Source organism: Poecile atricapillus, chromosome 1 (genome assembly GCF_030490865.1).
Source record: "Poecile atricapillus isolate bPoeAtr1 chromosome 1, bPoeAtr1.hap1, whole genome shotgun sequence".
Lineage (NCBI taxonomy): Eukaryota > Metazoa > Chordata > Aves > Passeriformes > Paridae > Poecile > Poecile atricapillus.
Window position 1 is genome coordinate 65,907,967 of NC_081249.1, and position 25,815 is coordinate 65,933,781.

Below are 25,815 nucleotides of genomic sequence, written 5' to 3' on the forward strand. Positions count from 1 at the left end.
CATTTTTTAGCATGTTTATTGCTTCTCCAGTTGCACCTTTGCTCCAGGATAAGCACTTTTTGATTTTGCTCTTTTTTTTTTTTTTTTTTTAGCAGCTAAGGACAGAGGAAATCATCTCTATTGTCCAGGATCTAGCTCTGTCCCTTATCCTAGATTCTTCCTTGCCTTTTAGGCTGAAACCTCCTTCCCTTTTAATACAGAGAGAAGGCTAAGAATTCCTTTTAGACATTCCCAGCATTGTCATTTTCCTCACAGAGAGCAAAAATAAATGTTCTGAGGTGCATCTGCTCTTGGGCAGCTCCAAAACTTGGTTTTCTATTGATGCTGCAGAGTAAAATTGGATGGCCAGTGAAGAGAAGCAGCTTCTTCTGGGGCATTATTTGTTTCATCACAAAGTATTTCAAGCAGGTGAAATACACTGCAGTCTGAATATGCTTGTGTCTTCCCACTGAGTATAAGGGGAACTCGGGTCACTAGTTTAAATACAGACTGCTACAGTGGATGTATCCAAAGAGATGACGGGGACCCTCATGAAGGTGTGCTGACTTTCCCAGCCTAATAATGATGTTTGTTCAGTAAGTGTTTGTTTGGTTTAAATGGAAATTGGTAAATTCAGAGCAGTTTTTCCTTTCCTTTATACCTACCATTATAAGTAATCATTTTACAAATAGGATTTGGCTTCACATTCAGTCCATACATGCATCTCATTTAAGGCAGTCACCTCGATACTGCCTTACTAGTAAAAGAGAGGCATTTCTGGAGCATGATTCTTCTGACCCATTTAAAACACCTGTATTAGGATGAGATGAATTTCAGCAAATTTAACTATTTGTTGAAAACTGGATCAAATCTGGCCAATTCTGGCAACAGCCATCTCAGTTTTTAGCCTTTGGGAAGGCTGATACCACTGTGTCAGTTGTTTCCTGTTTTGGTGGTTAATGGGGGCTTAGCCCACTGTGCTGTGCAAACACGCAGAAGCTGACAGCTCCTCCCCAAAGCCCACAGTACGTGGGAGGAGTGGCAACAGTGGATGAGACAAAGTAAATAAGATGGCCCCTGTCCAGATGCAGAGATAAAAAGTAAGGCTAATAAACCATTTATTTCCCTTTCTTTTTGAACTAAGTTTCTTTTACAGGCTTCTCTAGAATATGTGAATTGAAACTGGTAAAAATTCAGGTTTCTTAGAATTTACAGCAATATAACTTTGTATCTCTAATATCTTCTCCACTTTGGAAGGAGATAATTTCTGCTGAAAGGTCTTCATGAACCTTTAAACCTGTAGTCAGTTTAAGGTCTTTATAAATGTACTACTCATTAATACTCAAGAGATAGTCTTCCTGAGAGACTTAAAACCACTTACAGCAAGACAACTTAGTTGAAGGCAGATTTTTAAAATTTTTTTTTGAGTCATCAACAGTTCATAGCCTCTTAAGTTTCTGTGGAGGAGTACCATGCATCAGCAGGCAGCGATGGGTGTCTATTGAGGCAGAGGCATAAAGCAAACTCAGCATGGTACATAGACCACTTGTTTTCCTATTAAATAGTTGAGAGAAGATAACTTTAGTTGCTGCTAGTTCTTCAGCAGACCAGTATTAATTTGCTGCTTGCATCCAGAGGTGACAGAAGCGAATCTTGCACCCTGACTGCCTGGAGCCATTCCATGGCACTGCTGCTTGGGTGGCTCAGTCCCATCCCCTTACCTTGGAAAAGCTGCCCAGGTACAGCAGTGGCTGTAGCATTGCAAGGTGCAGCACGTGCTTTCCCTTCCCATCAGCAGCTATTCCACCAATGTCTACTCCTCATCAGAATGCTTCACTGAGCTTGGTCTGAAGGATAATGTATCAGAAACATAAAGGGGAACTGTGGCCCAAAGCAGCATCAGCTGGAGTTGAGGAAATCCCTTCCATGTCTACAGCAGGTACTGTGTCAAGACTCACCGCCCTGAGCAGCCTTCTCCAAGGAGTCCCTGTCTGGAGCAGGGTGTCAGACTTGATGCCATGGTGAGATCCCGTCCAATACACATTATCCTCTGGGTCTCTGTGGAGATTCAGTGATAACTGGTTGCCACAGGAAGGAGCTCTCTATTAGCAGCAGTTTCAGGATGAAACATGTTTCTTCTCCTTAGCTATTTTGTATTAGTGTTCCCTCAGCATAAAATCGGCACTCCAAACATCTCTTGCTGTAAACATCATCTTCACCACACCCCTCTTAAAATGCAGAAAACAAGGAATTTGTGACTGTAACCTTATCTAATCTTCCTGGCTTACAACACCTATCTTTGTCTATCAGCTCTACAAATAAATCTCACCAGTGACTAAGGAGTTGCACAAACAGCTGGATTTACAGAGGCAGCTCAGGCAGAGACTGCTTCTTGACTGCATGGAAACAATTAATAAAAAAGCCTGATCAATTTAGGAACTTTAGAAGGGTATCAAGTATAAGACTAATTTTCTTGGATCAAGACTGCTCTGGTGCAACTATAGCTTTTAGGAATACTTTAGCACTACATGGTGCTCAACAAAGGAAAGAAACATTATATCCTCTGTACTATTCACCTCTTCCCCTGGCTCCCCATAACCTAACAGTACAACCAAAATCAAACACAACAAATAAAGATCAATGAGTCATAAGGTAGAGTAATTAAATACCATTTTTCAAAGTTGACAAGTGCTGCCCAAAATGTAGATTTATATAATGAGAAGGCCGTGTAGTTGTAGGACAAGTGGGTAATGGCTTTAACTGAAAGAGGGTAGTTTTAGCTAAGATATTAGGCAGAAAAATCTTCATTGTGAGGGTGAGGAGACACTGGCACAGGAAAAGCTGTCCCAGAGAAGTTGTGGATGCCCCATCCCCAGAAGTGTTCAAGGCCACGTTGGATGGGGCTTTGAGTAACCTGCTCTACAGGAGGGTGTCCCTACCCATGGCAGGAGGCTGGGACTTGATGATCTTTAAAGGTCACTTTCAACCCAAACTATTTGATGATGATGATGATGTCCCAGATGCCTGCCATGCCAGAAGCAAGACTTCCTTGCTCTGGAGAAACCTGGAGAACAGGCTGTTCAACATCTGAACCCAAGCCCTTCTAAGAGAATGGAGACCCCACTGAAGGAGATGAGAAAATTTTTATAGAGCATTTACAGTTCATGGGTGTTCCAGTAGCCAATGATGGAGGAGACTGAGGAGGAGGAGGGAGCATACAATCAGATAAGCCCAGTGGTCATCACTGGAGGTATCAAGGCAGCTTATGCTTGGGCAGCCACTCAGTTCACTAGAGCTTTTTACATTCACATCTGGACTAATCGTCAAGGCCTGTTTCAGGAGCAGCTTAAAATACCACAGTCCTTGCTTGGGTTTTTCCTGTACACCTGGCATAGGAGAGTGCACCAGCTTCCTGATTAAGCCATTTGTTACAGTGGGGCAAATGGTGTCCCATGTGCTCCAGAGAGTAAGTTGCGTTTGGGAACCATGCTTGGAAGATTACCCTCTGCCTCGCTGCAAGACTAATGAGGAGCTCAGCTTTGGGACACTCTTCAAGGACACTATAAACACATCCCATATGTGCTCCTCAAAGAAAGATGCAGTCTGAACAGAAACTGCACAGCTGAAAGATGTGGACTATATATAAAGAGAACATCTAACCTGGGAATTGCAACAAACCAACTAATTTCAAGATAAGGTGGGAAATTGCAGTGCCCAAAGGAAAACAGCAGGAATCTTCATGAGGAGTCCTGACTATGAAATCACATTTTTAACAGGACATAAGGATGAACAAATGTGCTTCCCTAAGAGCAACTAATAGGTCAAATTACCATGAAAAAAGAGCTTGACAGAGTTGGTCCAATCTTGCAGCTGGGAGAAAGATTCTGAGACTTCAGATCTGTGAATAAAACACTTCTCAGCCTGGAGGCCTCATTGCAGCTACTGAAACAGGGCTTGTTCCTCATGGCAGCTCCAGGATTACCTTTCTGCAAGACATAGGAAGCCTGAGTGGGCATTTAGTCTTTGTTCAGCTGAGAGAAATCACTTTGTGTCTCTAGTGCCAACAGACACTTCTGCATGTTGGAGACCAGCACAGAACACAGCCTTTGGTTTGTACCCGTCATCTACCCATAGGAAGCTCCAGAACAGCCAGGAACAGCCAGAATCCTGATACATGTTCACCCCAGGGCTTTCCAGTCACCTTGCCCAGGTGTGCCTTATGTTACATTGCCATACTGATGCCGCACTTCTCTGCCAGGGAGGTGGGGCACATAACAATCCTAGCAAGAGGACACCTCCACTTGTACCCGGGCTGTGATTGCAAACTTGGTGCCCGTACAGATAACAAATCTAATTTTCAGGCCATGTCTCTTATGCAAGGTAGACATAACCACTATGTCCTCCAGAGTCAGCTACTCTTCCATTAGAGTCAATGTGAACATTTGCAGCTAATTGTGAACACATTTTAGATCTTCAGTCATAGTGTTTTTATTATCCATGGATGCTGCTATTTTATATTCTGTGTTAGTATTCAAATAATATTGCATATGAATAGCATAGGGTGAAATAGCCAACCAGTTAATAATTTTAAATACAGACCTCATCAGCAAAGAAAAGCTAGAAAAAACTTGGTAAAACCTGACCCCTTGCACTTTCACAGTAGTGAGCGAGCACATCATATTTCAAAGTGGTTTATTTGATGCTAAAGTGTGTGTTGTCTTATTAATTCACAGTTATGTCCATGAGAAGCTTTGCAAACAAGAGCAAGGGAGCAAACATAAAGATGAGCAGAGATAATGTGCGTTCAGATAAATTTTCTTCACTTACTCAAGCAATTGGAGTTTTTAATTATTTATAATAAAGTACAAGTTAAATGTACCACAGCCTGCTTTCTGCAGGTAAATCAGTGTTAGCAATTCAAAACTTCATTTCATATCACCTCAGTGATATAAATGGGGTTGAGGAGTGAGACACGAAAATGAAGAAACAGGCCTTTTTGTGTGGATCAAGGAAGCCATGAAGTTGCAAAGCTCTATGTAAGGGGCTAAAATGATGGATTTGAGCAAGGTGTGTTAACTATGGGGTTGTGTTAACTATGACTTATCAGTCTGCTAAGAAAAGCACTGTGAGTCATCCACAGATTAACAAGAGTTGCTTATGTCTTATGAATAATTTTGCCCTCTGTTTTCCATCAGAAGCAAAGCAAAACATCTGCACTATCCACAAGTATTACTCATGGTTTGTGACATTCTGTAAACTAGTGTAGGTTGCTGTATAAAGAACAATACTTGGGCTCTTGCCTCTGAAGAATGAAAAATCGTAGACATAGCTTCCGGAGCACAAGAGATCCAGGCAGCTCAGAGTCCTCCAACCAGCCCCAGAGTAATCTATTCCAAGCTGTGTTATACCAAGAAGGATGGAATGACTGCTAACCAAGGGGACACTTTCACAAGCATTCATTCTGCTGCATTTTATTTGAGGCATTCTGAAGACAACACATTTAGTCTGAACAATACACTTTTTTATGCACTCCACTTTCTTTGGCTGGAATTATTCTATTGTAAAAGGGATTATTCACGTCTTTGTGTTTTACTGTTAATAAAGATATTTCTGTTTTAAGAGCTCCTTCCCTTGTTGTCTCTCATTCTTCTCTTTTAAAGAGATTGGCTGTACCAATATGTACTGTGTCCCAGTATGACCACAAGTGACTTTGGGAACTGCAGCATTTAGAAAGCCTTTATTCATACAACTCAATCTTAGGCAAGAGGAATCAGTAATTGCACTAAGTGAGTAATGGGATGATTGACACAAGAACATGTATTGAAAATTAATTCAGCATAAAATCTCCATGTACAGTATATGAATCCCTCACTGTCCTATGGTAGATTTGATGATTCAAGAGAATGGTTCCATTTTCTTTTGATGGGGACAGCTCTGATCTGACAGACAGTCAATGAACAGTGATGCTGCCCTGTGACAGAAGCCTTCCCTCTGGACCAGACTGACATTAGAGGAAAAAGTCTTGCAGCTGTGCAGTTCTTGAATTGCTGAAGGACAAGGAGAGATCTAGTAAGAATGTACTCTTACAGAAGTGTCACATTTTCATCTCCCTAAAATTCAGATTTTGTTCTGCAATAACAAAAGGGAGTAGACAACACATAATGGGCCTCAGAGCTATGCAGGCAGTGTTGGCTTGGGAATCCCATCCAATCTTCTGCCCAAACAGGAGAGTGCTGCTCCCAGCACATTTCCCAGTGTCTGCACCAGCCTGATGGTGCTGCTATCACAGACTACCAAAAATACAGGATAGGCGAGCTGTACTCTACTGAACATCTCTATGCACAGCTTCAGCAACTTCCATTTGTTTTGTCATAAACAACTTGGTCAGCACTGTCTTAACAAACACTCCCTGTGCCAATTTTCTGCCCTGATGGTTTGGGTTTTTTAAAAGTTTAATCAGATCTGTCCACCCAAATGAGCTGTTCACCTTTTATAAGCTGATCATTTAAAACAAAATCAAATACATTATTCTACAATTTTTGCCAATTATGTTTTCACATATATTCTTACACACTGAAAAGTAATCTGATTTTGCTTAATCCTAAAATAACCAGATCTTGAAACACAAAATGCCATCTTGTCAGAACTGGCTGTTTTAGCACAGGAAGAAAAACCCATACAAATTTAACAAAACAAAACAAAAAACAGACTTTTTTTTTTTAAAGAAAAACCAAAGATTTTACTCACTTATCAGTCCAGAACTGTTTACACAAAGTTTTTCAAGTTCTTTTTTAAAGAACAATTTGCACAATGCTAAATACAATAAATCCCTACAGAACAAGTTTTGTATATACAAAAAGCACAGCTTGTAAAAATCCGTAAGATTAACAAATACCGCTGAAGAGGCATTATTTAGTGGATCAAACTGCTGCAATATAAAAGTAGCACTTGATAATAAGCACCTAACCCATTTGGATAACCTCTATTCAGAAATGTGGCTTAATACAAAACTATTTTTATAAATAAAACATGTGATTTAACACTTTATATTATATAGTGTTTGGATTCTTAACCCAATCAATTACAAGTTCATTTTAATTGGCTGAAAATCTGTGAAGTCTAGCACTACAGCTGATTAGAGATCTGTTGTCTTAACAAAAAGATCTGTTGTCTTTGAGAAAAGACTAGATTTTGAATTATAATTACGAGTTAAAAGCTTTAAAATTTAATCACTAAAATTAGTGACTATTAAAATTAAAATTCAGTGGTATTCTGATCTGTAATTTAGTTATATTTCACATATAAGAAGTTATTACTAACTCCATGTAACAAGGTCCAACTCCCAGTTTCATACTTTCCACCAAATACTTTTTAAAGCTTTTTGCCATTTATGACTTTAGGAACTTTTCAATGCAAATTCTTTTACATGCTATGCACAATGAAACATTTCAAACCTACTCAGCTTGCAGGTAATGAACAGATCACCTACTTGTGCTTTTCTGAACTGCTGGATTGACTTCTTGATGGCATGTTGTCTTTGCCTTTAGTGCAGGATTCTACAGGATATAAATTTCTCATATCCCTGAGCAATTGCTGGACTGGCTCAACTCCAGAACTTTGTTTCACAATGTCCAAAGAAAGTAACTGACTTCCATCAATGATTGTCACCAAGACTGACTTGTTTAACTGTAAATGTTTATATAGAAAAATGTTAATTATACCTTTGGTAGGAAAAGGGTGTACAGCTAAACACTGCTACCATAAACAATTTTTTATTAACAAATTAAATATTAAAATGAAGGTTTAAAAATAACTGGAAAATACTTCTCCAGATTTCAAAGGAAACATCCCTTTAACATATCATGCAGCCAGTGCTACATGAAGTAAAGGGTAGCATTGATTACATGAGCTCAATTGGGAATTCCGGAAAAAATCATGGACTGGCCAGAAGGCAAAGGTTTTGGAACACTGCCAGAGAAGACGTGCACAAGAAGCACCCCCACATAACGAGTTACCAGAAAGAGGTTATGCCCTATTTAGTGATGGATCCTGCTGCATGGCAGCATCATACAAGTCATTGAGGCTGCTGAAGAAGGCAAGTCAAGCCAGTTTGCAGAGATGAAAGCCATCCAAACTAGCCTCAGAGACTGCTGAATGAGAAAAGGGACCTGTATCTATCCTGACTCCTGGATGGTAGCTCATGCCCTATGGAGGTGGCTGCAAAAATGGAAGATCAATTGGCAACGCAGGGATAAACCCATCTGGGCTGGACTGCACCTGCACTGGGGCAGGACATCAGTGCACAGGTCAAAAACATGGCTGGAAAGGTACATCATGCCCAAAATCCACACCACTGAAGAATGTCAAAACAATGAGCAGGATCCCAAATGAACAGGCTGCCAAAACTGAATTAATTTAGGTACACTTGGACTGGAAGGGTGAGCTACTTATAACCTGATGAGGCCATGAAACATCAGCTGTAACAGACAGATGAGTGCATCATTGATGGGTGGACCTGACTATGGAGGCCATTGCACAGATCATTCTTGAATGAGAAGCAGTGTTGCAATCAACCAAGCCAGTGAAGCAAACTTTCCTTGAATAGAGGGCAGCAGCTGAGTTTCCAGTATGGTGAGGCCTTGCAAATTAGACCACTGCCATGAACACACCGAGGCTAGTGTTACATACTCACCATGGTAGAGGCAACAGCTGGCTTGCAACATACCCTGTAAACCCCTGCCTCTGCTCAAGACACAATCTCAGGTCTTGAGAGACACATATTGTGGCAACATGGTATCCCGGAGAGAATCAAATCAGACAACAGTACTCTTTTTCAAAACAACCCAATAAACTCTTGGTAAAAGAAACATGGTATTGAGTTGACATACATGCCGTTATCACCCGTAAGCCTCTGGAAAGATTGTGCAGTATAATGGACTGCTGAAGACTATGTTATAAGTGTTAGGTAATGGGGTATGGAAGGATTGGGGTGTATATTTAACAGAAGCCACTTGGCTCATTAACACCAGGGGATCTGCAAACCTCCCTGGTCCTGCCCAGACAAAACCCCTATACAATGCCAGGAGGAGATAAGGTCCCCATACTATACATGGGAAGTTGCTGGGAAAATCAGGGTGTATTTCTCTCCCTATAGGAAAAAGCAAACCCATTTATATGATTGTCTTTGTTCAAATACCTGAGTGTACTTTGTGGGTAATGCAGAAGGATGGGGAGACCTGGTGTGTGCTCCAAGGAGATTTACCCTTGGGGGGAAAATAATTTGTGGTGTAAGTAGTATGTTGCAAAAGTAAAACAGCAAAAATGACATGAACTGATAAAGCATTAATTTTCTGAGGAATAAGGAGAGTGGGAGGCACAGGGCCAACACTAGTGCCACATAATTGTGCTGTTTTTCCTGTCTTGAGCACCCATCTTGATGGAATCCAGCCCAAGTCATGGCCTGATTTTAGACATCTGGAGAGGTGAAGGATGCTCTTGAGATGGGAAAATAATACTGATCTGTGAAAGGACAGGGGAGAGCAGGTAATGAAAATTTATAAATCTGTGTGTCCAGCCAAAGTCAGCCCATCATAGCCCCTACCTTTGCTCTGGTGAAACCCTGTCTAGTGGACTGCATCCAGCTCTGGAACCCACAACATAGGAAGGACATAGGAAGGGCATTTTTTACAGCAAATCCAGAGTTGGGTCACAAGTTGATTAGAGGGAAGACCACACCTATGAGGAATAGCTGAGAGAATTTGCATTGTTCAATCTGGAAAAGAGGCAGCTTCATGGTGACCTGATTGTGCTCATGGTGACCTGCTCAAAGCAGGGGAGTTGGAACTTGATCTTTTAAGGTCCTTTCCAACTACAGAGGAATACATCTGGTGCAGGTAGCTGATTTGTAAGCTACAGTTAAGAGATACAGGTTGAGGTGCAAATTGAGCTGTGGGTGGGATCAACACAGGAGGCAGTGAACTGCCAACTCTGCATAACAAAAGGCTTGAACATGAGTGGCTAGCCAGGTGAATGGACACAGGGACATGGCAGGAGGTGGCGTGGGAAGATTCAGCAAGGAAGACTCAGGAGGAAGAATGCGGCTTGCCTTACACTGGGATGGTATAAAAGCCCAGGAGTCTCTTTGAGATCCCTCCTAGGAGACACCAGCCCAGGCTACTTCTGTATTTTACACTGTTAATAAACTGCTTTATGGAACAAAGTGGCTGAGACTTGGGGTCAAACCAGAAAGGAGATCTGGTCTGACTGTGAGCCAGCTGTGCAAGGAGTCAAGTGGAGCACCTGTCAGATCACTGGAGCTACCCGCAGTGACGGAGCTTTGGTCCCAGAAGTTAAAGTCTCTGGCACGGGGAGAGTGACTGTCAGAGAGCCTCGTGAATGGTCAGACTGGGAAGTTTCCATGACAAAACCCAGGTCATTCTATGACTTACTCACAAGTTTGCAGACACCCAAGCAGCTCAAAAACTCAAAAGTGCAAACAAGAAACAAATACATAACAACAGCAACCTCCAGTCATGTTTAAACATTGAGATTCTTTGTATTTATACAAAATACAGATCCTGTCCCTCCTTCAGCACCAAACTCATCTGCAGATCACTGATCTTTCCTCATTACCCAGGTGCTCCTTGAAACTGTTGCTGCCTTTGTTCCAAAGCTTGTTGACTTAACAATCGCTGTTGTTTCTGTAGAAACTGCACTACTTCTGGGCTTCTGAGTAGGGACTGAAAGAGAGAGAAAGTGAAATTTACTTTATAAAACTCACATGTGTTAAATAGCTACCATATTTTTCCGTTACATGAATTTGCACATTACCTGCTGTTGCTTAATATCACAAAAATCTTATAACAAACAGGAGTAATCCACTGACATACTAGAACCAAAATATCTTTCAATTGTGCTTCAGTTCTACAGCTGTGCTTCAACTGAGCTGATTTCTACATTTCTCACTGCAGATAGCTCAAAAACAGTTTAATACATGAACAAAATATTACAATCCTGCAGCAAAGTTCATGCGCCTGTCAGGGTTCAATCATCAGGACTATGCCCATAGGACATATTTTAGTTTTAGGCAGTCCTGTGAGGAGTAAGAAGTTGGACTCAATGATCCTTGTTGGTCCCCGCCAACCCAAGATATTCTAAAATTTTCACTGACTGTCCAGAATTTCTCAACATTTCAAAATAGCACTCCATCCACAGGGAATGAGTTGCAGTCTGTAATCCAATTCTGGTTGTTCACTCTCATTCCTGCACTGTGGCAGCACAAGTAAGGTCAAATGGCCAATCAGGTTGAGAATTGATCCTTCCAAAAATTCATACATGAAAAGGGTTATTTTTCAGCTGAATGAATTCCCTAGATGCTTGCTTATTATCCATAGTAACTTCAGTGATACAACCAAAGAGGTACTGCAACTGCAAGTCAGAGGAGAAAGAAGTGAGAACCAGATCAAGGAGAATCTGAATTTCAGGAATACTGAAAGGAACCTGGAGTTCTTAAAGAACTTTGACATAATTAGTGCATAAGCTCTGAACATCTATTAAAAGAGCTTCTGGTTGCCGTACTTCTATAAAAAATAATGTTTCATTCATAAGATACCTTTCAAATTTAATTAAAAGCCACATTGATAGAAACAGCCAGGAAAGGAAACAGAAAGCCATTAAGTGGGGCATGACAAACAAGAGATAATATGAAAACTACTCCATAGTTCATTACTTGTTTTCCTCATAAAAACTGAAAAGCTATGAATAGTCCTCTGAGTCGTAGACACAATCGCTAGAAAGTGCTGTCATTGAGAAAAAATTATCAAGAAATGCATCTAGGTAGTTGTATACTTAAGAATGACATGATGCTTCTTTTAAGGCTTTTTGAACTTCTGAACAAGCACTACAGCAGTGTAATGAGGATTATTAAATTGTGTTGCACAGGTAACAGAGAGAAGACAAAGAGTCCCAATAGCTTTTGAAGAATAGGGACTGCAAAAACATGCAACAAAGAAAGTTGTAATGAAAAAGCTGAACAAACTGTAGGTACTGAATGGTTTCCCTGCACTGGGCTTAATTTGTTAAAGGATAAACCAGTGTTTAAAAAAGTTACGAGACATGCCATTCATACAGTCTACAAATATTATACATCACTGTTTGCTCAGAGTTTGCTTTATAAACACACATATACACAACTTTAAGTTTGATATGATACATCTACAACTTCTAAAACACACCATAGTAAAGCTTACATCACTCTAAGTCCATTCATTCTTCTATCTAAGGCTTCGGTTTAACAAGCTAAATCCATCTCAGTTATACTGTAGGCACTATTTACTCTAAAGAAACCACATCTGTTATTATCAAAACTTCAGATCACTACATTCAGTCATCTTAGTATTCTTCACAGAGAGGCTGAAGCACACACCTCTGAAGCATGTTTCCAATTTGAAAATATGCACATGCAGTGCATGCTTATTAAACTGATCCTTTTTTCACAGTGGTGACAGGTAAACGTTGTTACACTACCTTTATTTGAGTTCAAAACCTCTCCAAAACAAGACTTACCAGCCTCTTTTTATTCAATACTTGTTCTAAAAGAGTAGGTCTTGCTGGGCGATCTCCAATGGATCCTGATCTCTGCTTTGTTACAGACACTGAACCTTCAACACTATCCTGCACATGACAGAAAACAAACAAACAAAAAAAAGGGAGGTCAGACTATAAACTCTGATACAATGATACTCAGAAAAATCCCGAAAGTAAAGAACATTTGCCTCCTTAATCTGCAGAGGAAAGTAACAGCACACAAATGGGAATCTATCTATTCAAGACCTGGCATCTCCTTTCTATCTCCTTTCACTATTTCACCAGCAAGAGTGAAGCAAATGCAGCTGAGTTAGTCTTCTACACTGCAAAATTAAACAGGTTACTAGGGCTAATTAATGGCTTGAATTTATTTGATTGCATTTCTTCAAAATGAAGTCACAACAGGTCAGCTTCCAGCTTATGAAAATGAGTAAGTTACCATTTGTAATTGGGCAGGAATGACAATAATCCTTGTGATACCAAAGTTTATTCTGTTCCCTGTACAATCACCAGTCATCTGAATTAGACACACTAATAAAACGTGGTTCTACAATCTGCTGTAAGGAAACTATGAAAGCTTTGGAAAATTTCAACAGATGTTGAATCCTATGTGTACTACATTCAAAACTTACTGACACTTCCATTTACCTGAAAGGGCTCAAAAGCAGGAACAACAAACTATGCCAGTATCTTCCACTTCTATCCTGCCCACAGAAGTGAAAAAATAAACTTCTATTAGGAGCTTCTACTGAAAATGGCCTTAATAAATACCACTGCAAAAAAAAAAAGTAAGTTTAGCACTAAATACTCTCCTTTCTTCTGCACCTTCAGGCCCTAATTTCCTTACATTCAAAGCAACCTGCACTCACACAAACTGGGAAAAGAAAACCCACCCTCTTCTAACATGCACTAATCACTATTCCATGCTACAGAACCAAAAGTTTTAACCCATCACTACATGAAATGCAGAATTTTTACCCTTCTGCCATACTTTTCTGAACTAGAAAAGTATTTGTGTATACACATCATGAATCGAGCAAGATGAACTATCAGGGAAGGAAGAGAGGAGAAATCATGCTGATACATAAATCTAGAATTCATTCTCCTCTTGAATAATGTGTGCAGCGTCTCTTACCTCATTGAAAAGAGAAGTAGCTACTAAAATTAGATAAGGCTCACAAAACAGCAAGGATATTAAAAGTGTGTAACTTTTTCCTTGGAAACAAGCATGCTGTGCCTTTTCAATGTGAGAAGGAAAAAACTTAGAGGCAGGCCTTCAAAGTGAATATCACAAACACAAGAGGAAATGTTCTAATGTAAACACTACCTGGCAAATTAGGTTGTCACCAACAAGATTCAAAAACAAGGTGAGTATTCACACCACACAGCAGACCTGAAGAAACTACCAGAATGTAACAGAGGCTCAGAGCTTACAAGGGTTCATCAAAAATACAAAATACTTTATGGAACACATATCACTTATGGTTACAGAATACACCAGGAAAACCTCAGCAAGTCCTTTGAACTGAAAGGGAAGATGAGAAGATATGCCCTAGCAGCATCACGTACACTTCCTTTTTTTAATGCACCTGCCTCATGGCTTTTACAGACATACAAAAGAAGATTCCTTCGTGTGACACCCACTGTGATTACTACTATATTTACATTAAGAAAAACAGGTACAGGAAAAGATTTTTGCAGTTAGATCAGTTCCCAATCACACAAACCCAGACACAGCAGTGATGACATAAAAGGTTTGCTTCTAGCTAGGTAAGATTTTTTTTTTCTTCTGGCAATCACTATTTTAAATCTGCCCCTCTGAGCACAAATCACCCGGCACCTTCAAGAGCAAAACTATTTCCCTTTTTGTCTCATCTAAATACAATATCTGAAACACTATCTCTGTACAAGCGACTATCAGACAAGTGTGTGGCCCTAGCTGAGTCACAAACTGTAGGAAAAAGTATTTAAAAAGTTGAGCGTTACCATCAGTTTTACCACTTGACAGTATTTCCCCATCCAAACAACACATATAAGCTTATTCAAGTTAAGTATAAACCAGCAGTAGTCGAAATATTTGGGTGGCATTTACTATAAAATAACAAAAAAGCATCCTGAAGAACAACTGATTTTTATGCACCTGATACCCAACGGCCTTTGTGACTTTAAAACCCCACACCTGAGCACCAGCTGAGAAACAAGTCTGACATCTCTCTTAGATCGATACTTTCCTACCGCAGGAAAAATTTATTTTCCTGGAATCTTCTGGTATAGCTGTAAGCTTCTACAATTTATGTCAGAGCTGTAAACAAACGGAGTTTGCTCTGGCAAACAGGAAGAAGCACGAGCTATGGGACGGCCCTACGCTTCTTCGTTTTGACCTGGCCGTCTGACAGAACCCGGCTTTCCAGGGAAGCCCCTACTCCCAGGGAAGCTCCTACTCCCAGGGAAGCTCCTACTCCCAGGGAAGCCCCTACTCCCAGGGACCACGCGGCACCCGAGGGCGGCCCGGCCGAAGCCCCGCCGCCCCCCGCCTCACCTCGGCCCGCGGGCCGCCCCCCGCGGCCGCCGCCCCGCCGGCCCCCAGGGCCTGGTCGCTCTTCTTGCGCTTGTATTTGTCCTTATAGATCTTGTTGCGGTGCCGCTTGCACATCCAGGGCTTGCGCTGCTTCACCACCTGCGTGGTGGTCTCGCTGCAGCCCTCGTACGTGCAGCTCTTGCACTCGCCGCCCGCCGCCGCTTCGCCGCTCGCAGCCCCCGCCGCCGCCACCTCCTCCTCCTCCAGCTCCTCCAGGCTGGCCGTGCTCTCGCCGCCCGCCGCCTCGGCCTCCTCCTCCGCCACCTCCACCTCGCCGGCGGGCCCCAGCTCGTAGAACACCATGAGGCCGCCGCTGGCGGAGGGCGGCAGCTGCGTGTCGGCGCTCGGCTGCAGCACCACCCCCGCCGCTCCGGCCGCCGCCTCCTCGCCGCCGCCGGGCTGCATCACAAGCAGCGTCAACTGCCGCGGCGGCGGCGGCGACGAGGAGGAGGAAGAAGAAGCGGAGGAGGCGGGAGCGGCGGCGGGGCTGCCCCGCAGAGCGGCGGTACCCGGCCCGGCCGGTCCCTGAGCGCGTCGCTCCCGCACCTCCGCCCGCGCGCACCGCGCAGGCGCCCCCGCCGCGCTCGGGGGAGGGGCCCCGGTAATGGCGGCCCCGCCCCCGGGAGCGCTGTGAGGGACTGCGGGGGTCGGCTCTACCAGCACCGATAGCGGGAAGCCGCTGTGGCCCTGCTAGTGCCACCAATGTGGGCGATAGATGCTCGTCGTCCAAAGGAGCGATGGGAGTCAGAGGGGAGCCTGCAAGCAGTCAGAAAGTTTTACTAGTGTTGCACGCTTGGCGTGGGAATTGGTTCGGTAGTCCCTGACCTACTGTGTAAGCCCACGGTGGTGGGTTTTGGATAAAGGGGCAGGGTGAAAGGAAAGAGAGAAAAGATGAATTAAAGAGGGGGTGAGGGGTCAGAGAGAGGAAAAGAAAAAAGAAAATTAAAAAAGGAGGGTAAAGAGAAGAGAAAAAAGAGGTGCTGCCCAGGCTTGGAGGGGGGTACCTTTTCGTAGACAAGTTTCTCTCTTTCTGTGCAAATTAATTATCACGTGCAAGCTGTTCTTTCAGATCTTTTGGGAAATAGCTCAGAGGACTTTGAGGGACTTGGATGGTCTTGATCTCCTCCCACAGTCCATGCCCACATCTGGCCCTCATTCCTGTGCTTGTGTAATACTGTGTTGTGCTCATCTCCAGGAACTACAACAAGGCTGTTTGTCCTGGAAAAGTGCTACCCTCCCTCCACACGGCCCCCGTCTCCAGCCACATTTTGTTCATTCTCACAGAGTGTTAACAGCAGCAATCCATGTCTGTTAGTGCAAACAATCCTTGGTTGGCTCTGTGGCTAGCCAGCTATTGTTTGAGACATACGCATTATCTTCTGGGATTCTACACCCCATCAGCCTGCTCAGCCTACTGTGGTTATGTGATGGCCATCTAGACCCAAGCTTTCCTGCCACTGATCTTCCCAAGTGCTGTCTCTAGGCTGTACTTGTATCCTTGCTCTTCATCCACTGTCACTTGAGAGTGCACATACAGGGATGCAGTTTGGTTTCACCCACTTAGCCTTTTTGTTGCCTCTAGTGACAGCCCATGTGCTGTCAGACCACTGCTCCTTGCCCTTTCTTCCTTCGGGTATCAGTTCTCTCCTTGGGTTACTTCATGGCTGCAGAGAAGTCCCACTGACTTCCATCTCCTTGATCACCTGCTGTTGGCCCCCTTTATTTGTCTCACCTCCTTACTTTCCATGGGTTCTTGCCTTTCTCATTGCACACAGCAGTTCACCCCTTATTAAAGAACACTGCTGACTCCATTTATTCCCTGGCAATTACTGCAGCTCCTTTTTCCTGTCACTAAGATAAATGATTATGCTGTTTGCAGTTGTAGCTATTCTGTTTCACCCTCGATCTTGTCATAATACACTTCTCTCTCATTTGTCAAAATAGTTAATGATACGTATAGTCCTAGAAAAATTGCAGTGAACTGAGTAAATGTCCTCATTGTCCTTGACCAAACAGTCATGGGTGAGATGGTTTAAACTGGAGTTGGAATTACAGACTATTTTTGTCTGTGAAGACTTACTTGCCCCACATCTGCTTCAGTGTCCTTCATCTCTGTTACAGCCATGCTGGGACAACTTGCCAGAAGTTTTCTTTAGGACTCAGCCTTGATCTGTGTCAGTAGTCAAACATACAAGAATTACACATAGCCTTGTTTTCCTCCTGCTTCTTAACTATTTTGATGTCATGACAAAATGTTTGGGGTTTTTTTCACCTTAAATGTCCATTGAAATAATTTTAGTTTATTTGTTTTGCTTTAAATGCATCTTGGAAGGATGTCTTCCTAAAATTCTAAGTTCTCCTGACATTAAGATAAAAGTCCAAAGTAATAATGAATCAAAATAAATCACATTTTTCTCTACCCACATTCCCTGCATGCATACACAGATAACTAATTAAAAGAAGCAGGAATCTGATTACCTTTAAATTCCAGGAAGAAGAGTTGTTTGGGCCCTTCATCCACTTCTGTGAAGCCCCACTGAGACAGCAGGGTTTGGCATGGGTCAGTCTGACCAGCAGACCAAAGCAGTTAAAGGCTACATGAGAAAATTGTTCATGGAGTTAAGGTTGCTAACCAAATGCTCTGCTGGAAACTCCCTCTCTTGTAGAACAAGTCGAATTCTACCTTAGACACTCTTGTAACACATGGGGATTTCATTGGAGACTATATCTGGAAGCATACCTCAACTGCATGGTTCTCATTTTCCTCTTCTGAAGAACAAAGAGCAATAAAACAACACAGAAAAGTAACAGTACATTATCAAAGATATTGAAAGGGTTAATTAATTAACAAATTAATTTGCTATTTATTAAGTCTATTACTGTACTGGAATGTGAAGCATTATCCTTTTTTTTTTTTCCTACCCCAGAACCTTGTAATCTTCTTGCTTGAGGGCATAGAAACATACACGGGTAGTAAATTAGTGACAGCTATTCCTTCTTAAAAAACTGCCATTGGTGTTTTCTTCTTTTCTGCCTGGTTTGCTCAGAAAAGACACTCTGATGGAAAAGAAATCAAAAGTGTAGTTGTTTCCTTGGGCTGCACTTCTGTAAATCAGGCTGTTGGAAAAGGAAGGTCACGTTTGGAAAATTTTATCAGCAATCTGTCCATCATTGCTATTCAGCCAGGTGCAGTCGCATCATGTTTTGTATTCCCAGGTGCAATTAAAAGGAGAGAACAAATACAATTACTGAAATGTAATAAGTTCATTTACTGAAATGTAATAAATTCATTTGCCCTTAGGCTGACATCTCTAAATAAATATTTAAATACATTCTCTGATTTTCTGCTGTCTCTTCATTTGTGTTGGTGAAATAGTTAATTTTAATGTTCTAGATTTCTGTGCTAGTTCTTAACATCCAGTTCTTCCTTGTCTTGGGAACAATGTTTTAAAAAACAGATGCAGGTTAAGATTCAGAAAGGTAAAAATTGTTGAAGAAGCTGATTTGTCCTGCTTACAAACCAAGATAGTACTAATGATTATAGCTGAAGTAATATTTTCAAATTGTTACTTTAACACTCTTCCATAAGAGATGAATGAATTTTGTTGAGTTAATATCTATCTGTGTGTCTCTCTGTCTATTCTGTGTAAATATATCATCTACACAGAAGAGCATTTGCCTTTATCATGTGCTGTAAGAGCACAGGCCTTACTAAGAACTTCTGTGAGACATGAGACTCTGAAATTAATACATCCAGTGTTGTGATATCCCTACAAACTTAATCTAAATGCAAAGTATCTTGAAACCTTATTGCTATTGGTTATTTGTCATAAAATTAACAGCTTGTGTCAAGGAGAGCATTTAAAACAGAAATGAGTGGTACTCGAAAGATAAACAGGAATGAATGAAGATTGCTGGAGGAAGCTGAAAACTAATCATTTTTAAAATACGTCTCTTTAGAAACACATCATTTGATGAGGGAATCCAAATGCAAGTGTTTAGTCAAGAGAGACATTTCTGCTTTGTTGTACTTTGTACTGCTTAGCCAACTCCCCATTTATTCTTCCTGCTTGCTCTTGATGTTCAAGCCAAATTGCACAATGTTCCAGTCATGGAAAGATTGAAAAACTCAGCAGTCTGAAAACGAATCTGCCCTTAAAGGAAGGTGAAGCTCAGTGATCAATGTGCTCAATGATACAAATGCTCAGGTGCCAATGAGTGCTGAAGTCTTACCACAAGTAGCAGGGAGTTTAAGCTACTGTAATCAGTCTGCTAAAGCTTGCTTTTCAGATAAGAGTACAAAAATTTTATGCCAATTTCATCAAATCTTATAAACATCTCTCTTTGCACTGATCAAGTATACAAAATGAGTGTAATCAGAAACTCATTTAGCTTTATGAATTACAGACAAATTTATTTTTGCAATCATGGAAATAAAAAATAAAGAAATAAAAAAAATAACTAAATGGAAGTTTGGTTTCCATTATGATATGTATTCTGGTTTTAGTATACGTGTGACAAAAATGGCCATTAGAAATAGGTTTGTTTCCCCAGGTCCCTCTCATTTAACATGATTATCTTTGACCCATGACAACAGATAAATTAAATAAGTATGCTGAAAGAAAATATTCCATATGTTTACACAAAATTAGACATACATAAATCAGGTTTTTTAATAAAATTAACAATCACAGTACAGTAAAACCAGTCAAAAATAGACATGAATAAAAGTGTGCATGAGAGGTGTCAGACTGTACCTCGGACCTCACACTGGACAATTTTTAGCCCCTGTTCTCTCCACAGCTTTACTTACTGGAACACTACTAAACTTCAAAACAGTGTTTCTTTGATGTTCTTTAAAATTTCTGAACTGCAGAAACCTTAACAGCAGCCCATCTTGTTAATGTAGGTGATTTCCATTCACAATGAATGGATCATGTTTATTGCGTTTAGCCTCTGTGTAGGATCAGTGTCATTCTGGATGTTTTCCCCCCTTGCAGAGCCAAGATCCTTGGACGTGTCATGAGCTGTCTCCTAGTCAATGTGAGTTGTTATATATGCCTTTGTGGTATGGAACAGTGAGCACTTTGGCAGGGTCAGCATTGCTAATTCTAATTATTACCATTTTACAGGTTGATTCCCTCTCAATCTAAATCATTAAATTCAGGCCTACTTTAAAGTAATATTTCTCTCCTTATAGTCAAGAAACTACAAGTAAGAGAAAATTGCTTACTGTAGAAAAAGTAGGTATAATCATTATCCTTAATGAAGCAGTAAATATAAAAAATTAGATAAATTTGCAAAAATGTAAAAAGAAAAGCAGTGAGGTCAGTTTTAGACTATGGAACATTCTCTTTCAGTAGAAGTAGGGAGAGCCTTGCTTATTAAGAAAGTTAAAACTAGATGGAAGCAAAGCTCTAGATAAGGGAATCAATCCTTTCCTGGCAGGGAAGTATGTCAGATTAGCTGCTCTGTCCATTGCCAGCAGCTGTGGCTGCCAAATACAAGCAACTCATACCTGTGTCTGAACATCAGCATCTTTTCCTTCCTATCTTACAACAACTGCTAATATTGATCATGTGTTCTGGCCTTCGTGCCATGTTCATAGAATCACAGAACAGTTTGTGTTGGAAGGGACCTTACAAATCATCTACTTCAAACTTCCTGCCATGGATAGAGACATCTTTCTCTAGACCAGGTTGCTCAAAACCCCATCCAGTCTTGGGCTTGAACACTTCCAGGGATGGGGCATCCACAAGTTCTTTGGCCAACCTGTGCCAGTATCTCTCCGCCTTTATGTTGGGAAGCCCAGAGCTGGAGACAGCACTTTAGGTGGGGTCCCACAAGAGTGGCATAGAGGGGCAGAATTCCCTCCCTTGACTTGATGGCCAAGCCCCTTTTGGTGCAGCCCAGGATATGATTGACTTTCTGGGCTGTGTGCAAACACTGCCAGGTCCTGTTGAGCTTCTCACCAGCAACTCTTTTTCATGATCTAAGGGAATCACACCTTGGGGTCACTCACCAACTTATTCACAGGTTATGTTCTGAGTAATCTTTTAGCACTTTAATCAAGCAGTGAAGTATCTTCTGTATAGTTCTCATGAGTATGCTTTGCATGTCATTTCAAGCAAAAGTTGGAAGATTTACTTCTGGCATAGTTATCTAGACAGCAAAATTTATATTTTCTATTTTTAGCTTAATGCCACACATTTCTCACATATAAGTGAAAAGTATCTAGTTTTTCTGAAATATGTATTTCACACTTGAGAATCCCCTTAGTGTAAAGGGTGCCTCTAACCTACTCACAGGATTTTCTTTCTTGATCTAGAGCTATTTTTGCATACTTTTCTAGCATTTTGTTAAAGCTGTGAAATAGCAACTTTATCCCTTCTTTTACCTTTTTAGGCTTTTCTGTTTTGTTTTTCAATATCAAGTTTGTGTGTGTGTGTGTGGTGTTATTTGATTTTCTCTGTTTAAACCACCATTCTTTAAAGAGCAAGAAAATCACAATCGCTGTCTTCTTTGTAATGCAGTGATGTAGAGGGCACCCACAAAGCAAGGGGCGGAGGCATAGAGTGTTCCTGACACAGGAAAGTCAAGATGCCCTGGTTTATGAATTTGCATAGTAAGAACTCTCAATAAATAAGATTTGTTGGGTCCTCATTTATATGCTTTCCTAGCCCACTCTTCCTTTATAGAAAGTCAGGGAGAAAAAGAGTCCAATTCATGGCATGTCAAATCTTTTGTTATATTCTGCTCAATAACTTATTCCTGTTCTCTTTGAAATCCTTGGCAAGTACAGGCAGATACAAAGAAGTTAGTTTGTAAGTAGAGACTTTATTATGATCAGATTCAGACTATCAGAGACTGGAAGGAATTAATTTTTGCAGGATAGCGGGGAAGGAGTTATCACGGTACAGGACAGAGGCATGGCTTGATCCTCAGTAAATCATGTGTCTGTGCCTAAGAAGTTATTTATTCTCTCTTTTCTCAGACTGACATTACAAGATTTTATTTAGGTACAGGAATAACATTTTCTAGACAAGTGTGCTGTCTTTGTACTGTGTGCATAAAGCTATTCTGCCTTTCATCTTGGCAAACAAGAACATGTCTAATTTGGACCTGAATGCTGGCTCTGAAGCATCCAGGAGCAACAGCCTGTTGGAACTCCCTTGGGGACCCATCTGTTTCCAAAGCCATTCTATTAAAGCTGGATGTTTAAACAGTTTAATTTTGGAGGAGTCAGGACCCAGACTTCCAACTACATCAAACTGGTTCCAAGTACAGGAGCCTGAAACCAGCTTTCAGGGAGCTCAAAAGGGATTCATTAATGGGTCATTAGCACACAGCTTAGTCATTAGCTTATAGCTTCTAATTACAATTGCCTTTTTTCTGTTTCAGAGATCTAGGGACAGTTCCTTGGTTACTTATCAGATCCCCTAGGACAGCTACTTCACATGAAACATTTTTCTCAAACGTTGAGTTTCTTGGTCCTGTCATGCAACACCACCTCAAGCATTCGTATTGATCTACAGTCATTTTAGCACTCTGGAACTTCAGCTACATGATGCGTGTATTTCTGTAGGCGTGTCACACACTTGTACTTAAGTATCAAAATTTCTAGGCAAAAGACCTCTTCCATGTATTTTTATTGAATGTTTTTGTGAACCCTTAAGTCCCTGGTGTCACCATTTGGCTGAGGCACATCTGTTTCTACATAATTTTTTATGTATTCCTGTCAGAAGGATAAATGTTGTAATCCACAGGCTGAACTTCTCCCGGTTGGGATGAGTGGCTTGTATTATTCAGGAGACACTCAGACCTTGTCCAGATCCTGGTTATTGTTTTAGAACTACTTATTGGCGTACAGGAAAATAGAAGTTAGTTTGGTGACTGCAGACTTAATAGTTATGCTGAGAAATGCTACTGGTTGCACATTCTGGTACAGGAATATTAGTGAAGATTATGTCCCTTTATACATTGGAGATGGTCAACTTCAGATACAGAATTTTTCAAAGAAGAGTCAGATGTTCATGGAGCTTTGTAAAGGAGTTACTGTGTTATAGAGCTCAGAGGAGACAATCTCCTTAAAGAAGCAGAGAACAATTTTCTCCTTTGAGCTATGCCACCCCAACTGCTGCAGATTTTCTGTAATTCTGTTCAGTACAGGAAAATTGAAGTGTTGGGGCTGCAGTGATAGAATTCTGTGTAATGTTTTTTATGAGCTGAAAATAGATAATAAACATTATTAATGGTATGGAGTAACCATAGAAAAATTCCTGACCTCCCAAGGGCCACAAGTAATGTCCTAGAGGAGAAAATGTTGAGTCTGCAAGTCTACCTTAGAAAGCAGAGAGGTTCATGGATAACTGTATGGGAAACGTGGGAAAAGTGCTGAGGGTTCTGGCATATTAAATATTGAGAGAAGTAAGAACAAGTCCTGCATGAGGACTTTGTATGTGTAATTGTAAAGTTTGTTTTGTGTTCTAAATAGATGGCAACTTGTAGGCTTATTGAATTGTTAGCATTCAACATCATTTTTTGTGCTTTGTGAAGAGTGTCATAGTGGTCTGTGCCACACAATCTGTTATAGTGTGAATGGTGTTTGGAAGGGAAAAATGTGCAATCTAGACATTTCTGTCCACCGCTCTCAATTTCATAGACTTGTGCATCCTATATAGAGCTGGGCATTTAAATTATTGAAAGCAAAGTAGGAGGCATATAATGCAATTTGAATATTCAAACCATTAAAACATTTTATTTAGTTCCCCATATATTGACATTAGGATAATTATGATTTATCCTCTTTTCATCAGAATTATTTACATAAAAAATTCTCGCCACTTCTAAATGTTCCTCTTTATATTGCAACTGTTGGATGATTCTTTGTAATAAAGAAAATGGTTGCCATGGTATTATTTTCTTATTATAAATTATTCTTCACACAACAGCTTTAGTGAAGAGTCTTATTCCAAGTAATTTTTAAAAGTTGACTAAGGACCAGGTAATTCTTGCTCAACTGCTTTTTCTCAATAAAGAATTATAATTCATGTTTAGAAACATGTCACAATCTGAAAACGGTAAATTTATTCCTCTTTGCTTCTTTTTGGCACTGTCACTTGATCAAGAGTCCTCTTTTTTTTTCTACTGAAATGATGAGGACCGGTAGTTTTGGACCAGTGCTCTGAGGATAAAACTAATTGATATTCTGCAGTGTAAGGAGTACACAGATCCAGATTTTGGACTTGAATAGTGGTGATGAAAAATGCCAATGCTGTGTTTTATATAACAAACACAAGTTGGAAGTTTGAATCATTGTGCTCCCCTGAAACTGCCTGTATCACAAAAGATTTTTAAATACAGAGAATCTAGATGTTACAGTCTGCCCTTTTTCTCTTTTAAATAAGCACTAGTGTGAGGAATGGCTAATTGCAAAATGCAGCTCTGATTTAAAGCCTTTTAACAGCCACATTCAAATCAGTAAGAACAAAGTCAGCCTTGCCAATTTCCACACAGTTGCACAAAAACCACTCAAAGCTGAATTTGGGTCTACAAGCTCTTTAATTGTTGACGGTTTTTTCCACAACTCAAGCCATACACCCAAGAAAGTCACAATGCTTTAACTTACTCAGGCAATGTCTGGAAGATCCATCTTTCTCATGGAAATAAAAGAAAAAGAAGCACTAAAGCAAAAACAGGTCACCATTCCTGACTGCAGTGGGATTCCCAAAAGCTAATAACTTATTTCACTGTGTTTAGTCCTAGTTTCCCCATGACCTTGGATGTTTCCCCCTGACCAGATGTTTGCAATTATATGACCAATTGCAACTGAATTTGGCCTATTTCCACCGTCAAGTCAAGCATCAGCCTTGAGCTTGTATATAGTATCCTTAATTTCTTGGTAGCTTGCTGACAGGCAAGACAACCAGCATGACTTTGTGTATTAATGTAATCCACAAGAATTGCTCTTTAACCCATGTCTAGCCTTGTTGGTCTTATCGGCTTCTTGACTCCCACATAATAAAGTGATTGTACGTAAAGTAATGGTCTTTCAGGCATGTCCCAGTCAGGCAAATCACACAACTTTTGATCTTTCATCAGTTTATAACAAATACATCATCCTATTACATTAAAAGCATAGGATACCAAGGGAGGGTTTAGACTGCCACTGCTAAGACGTTTTAACACCTTCTAAAAATTAGAGATAGTAATTTACTTACATGAGGGATACTAAGTGCCAGAATATGATAAAGAAGAATTAATCACAGAGTATAAAATAAGGGAGCCAGTAATCAAGACTAATTGCAGTAACTGCGGAAAAAAAATTACCCTAAACAGTAATTATGAAAATATATGCTACACATAAGGATAGACATCATGTGTATAGGAGTTAACTTTGAAACAGGAAAAAAATGTGAGCAAAATAGTTTAGAAAAAAAATAGAAAATAATTGATTTAAAGGAAGATTTTATCAGATGGTTAAAAAAGACAGTTCCAGTCTATCAGAAGGAACAGCTTTGGCTTAGAGCCAATCTTGGCCCAGTAATGAAGCCAGGGCAGGCCTTGGGAATATTAAATTATATGTAATGAAAAATAGGTAAGGAGGCATATGTGATCATGAAATGTAGAAAAATGTTAGCATCACATAGGAAATATGAGAAGCTGAAGATTTT

At 40.6% G+C, this 25,815-nt stretch overlaps 1 protein-coding gene across 1 annotated transcript; it reads right to left on the reverse strand.

Moving 5' to 3' along the window:
• Window positions 1–7,674: 7,674 nt before the first annotated feature.
• On the reverse strand, window positions 7,675–17,267 carry RFXAP (regulatory factor X associated protein). The gene is made up of 4 exons (XM_058835385.1): window positions 17,223–17,267; window positions 15,104–15,832; window positions 12,544–12,651; window positions 7,675–10,718 (listed from the first exon to the last, which is right to left on the reverse strand). Exons 1-4 carry the CDS (start codon window positions 17,265–17,267, stop codon window positions 10,608–10,610), a joined length of 993 nt encoding a protein of 330 aa, XP_058691368.1. The 3' UTR covers window positions 7,675–10,607.
• Window positions 17,268–25,815: the final 8,548 nt, after the last annotated feature.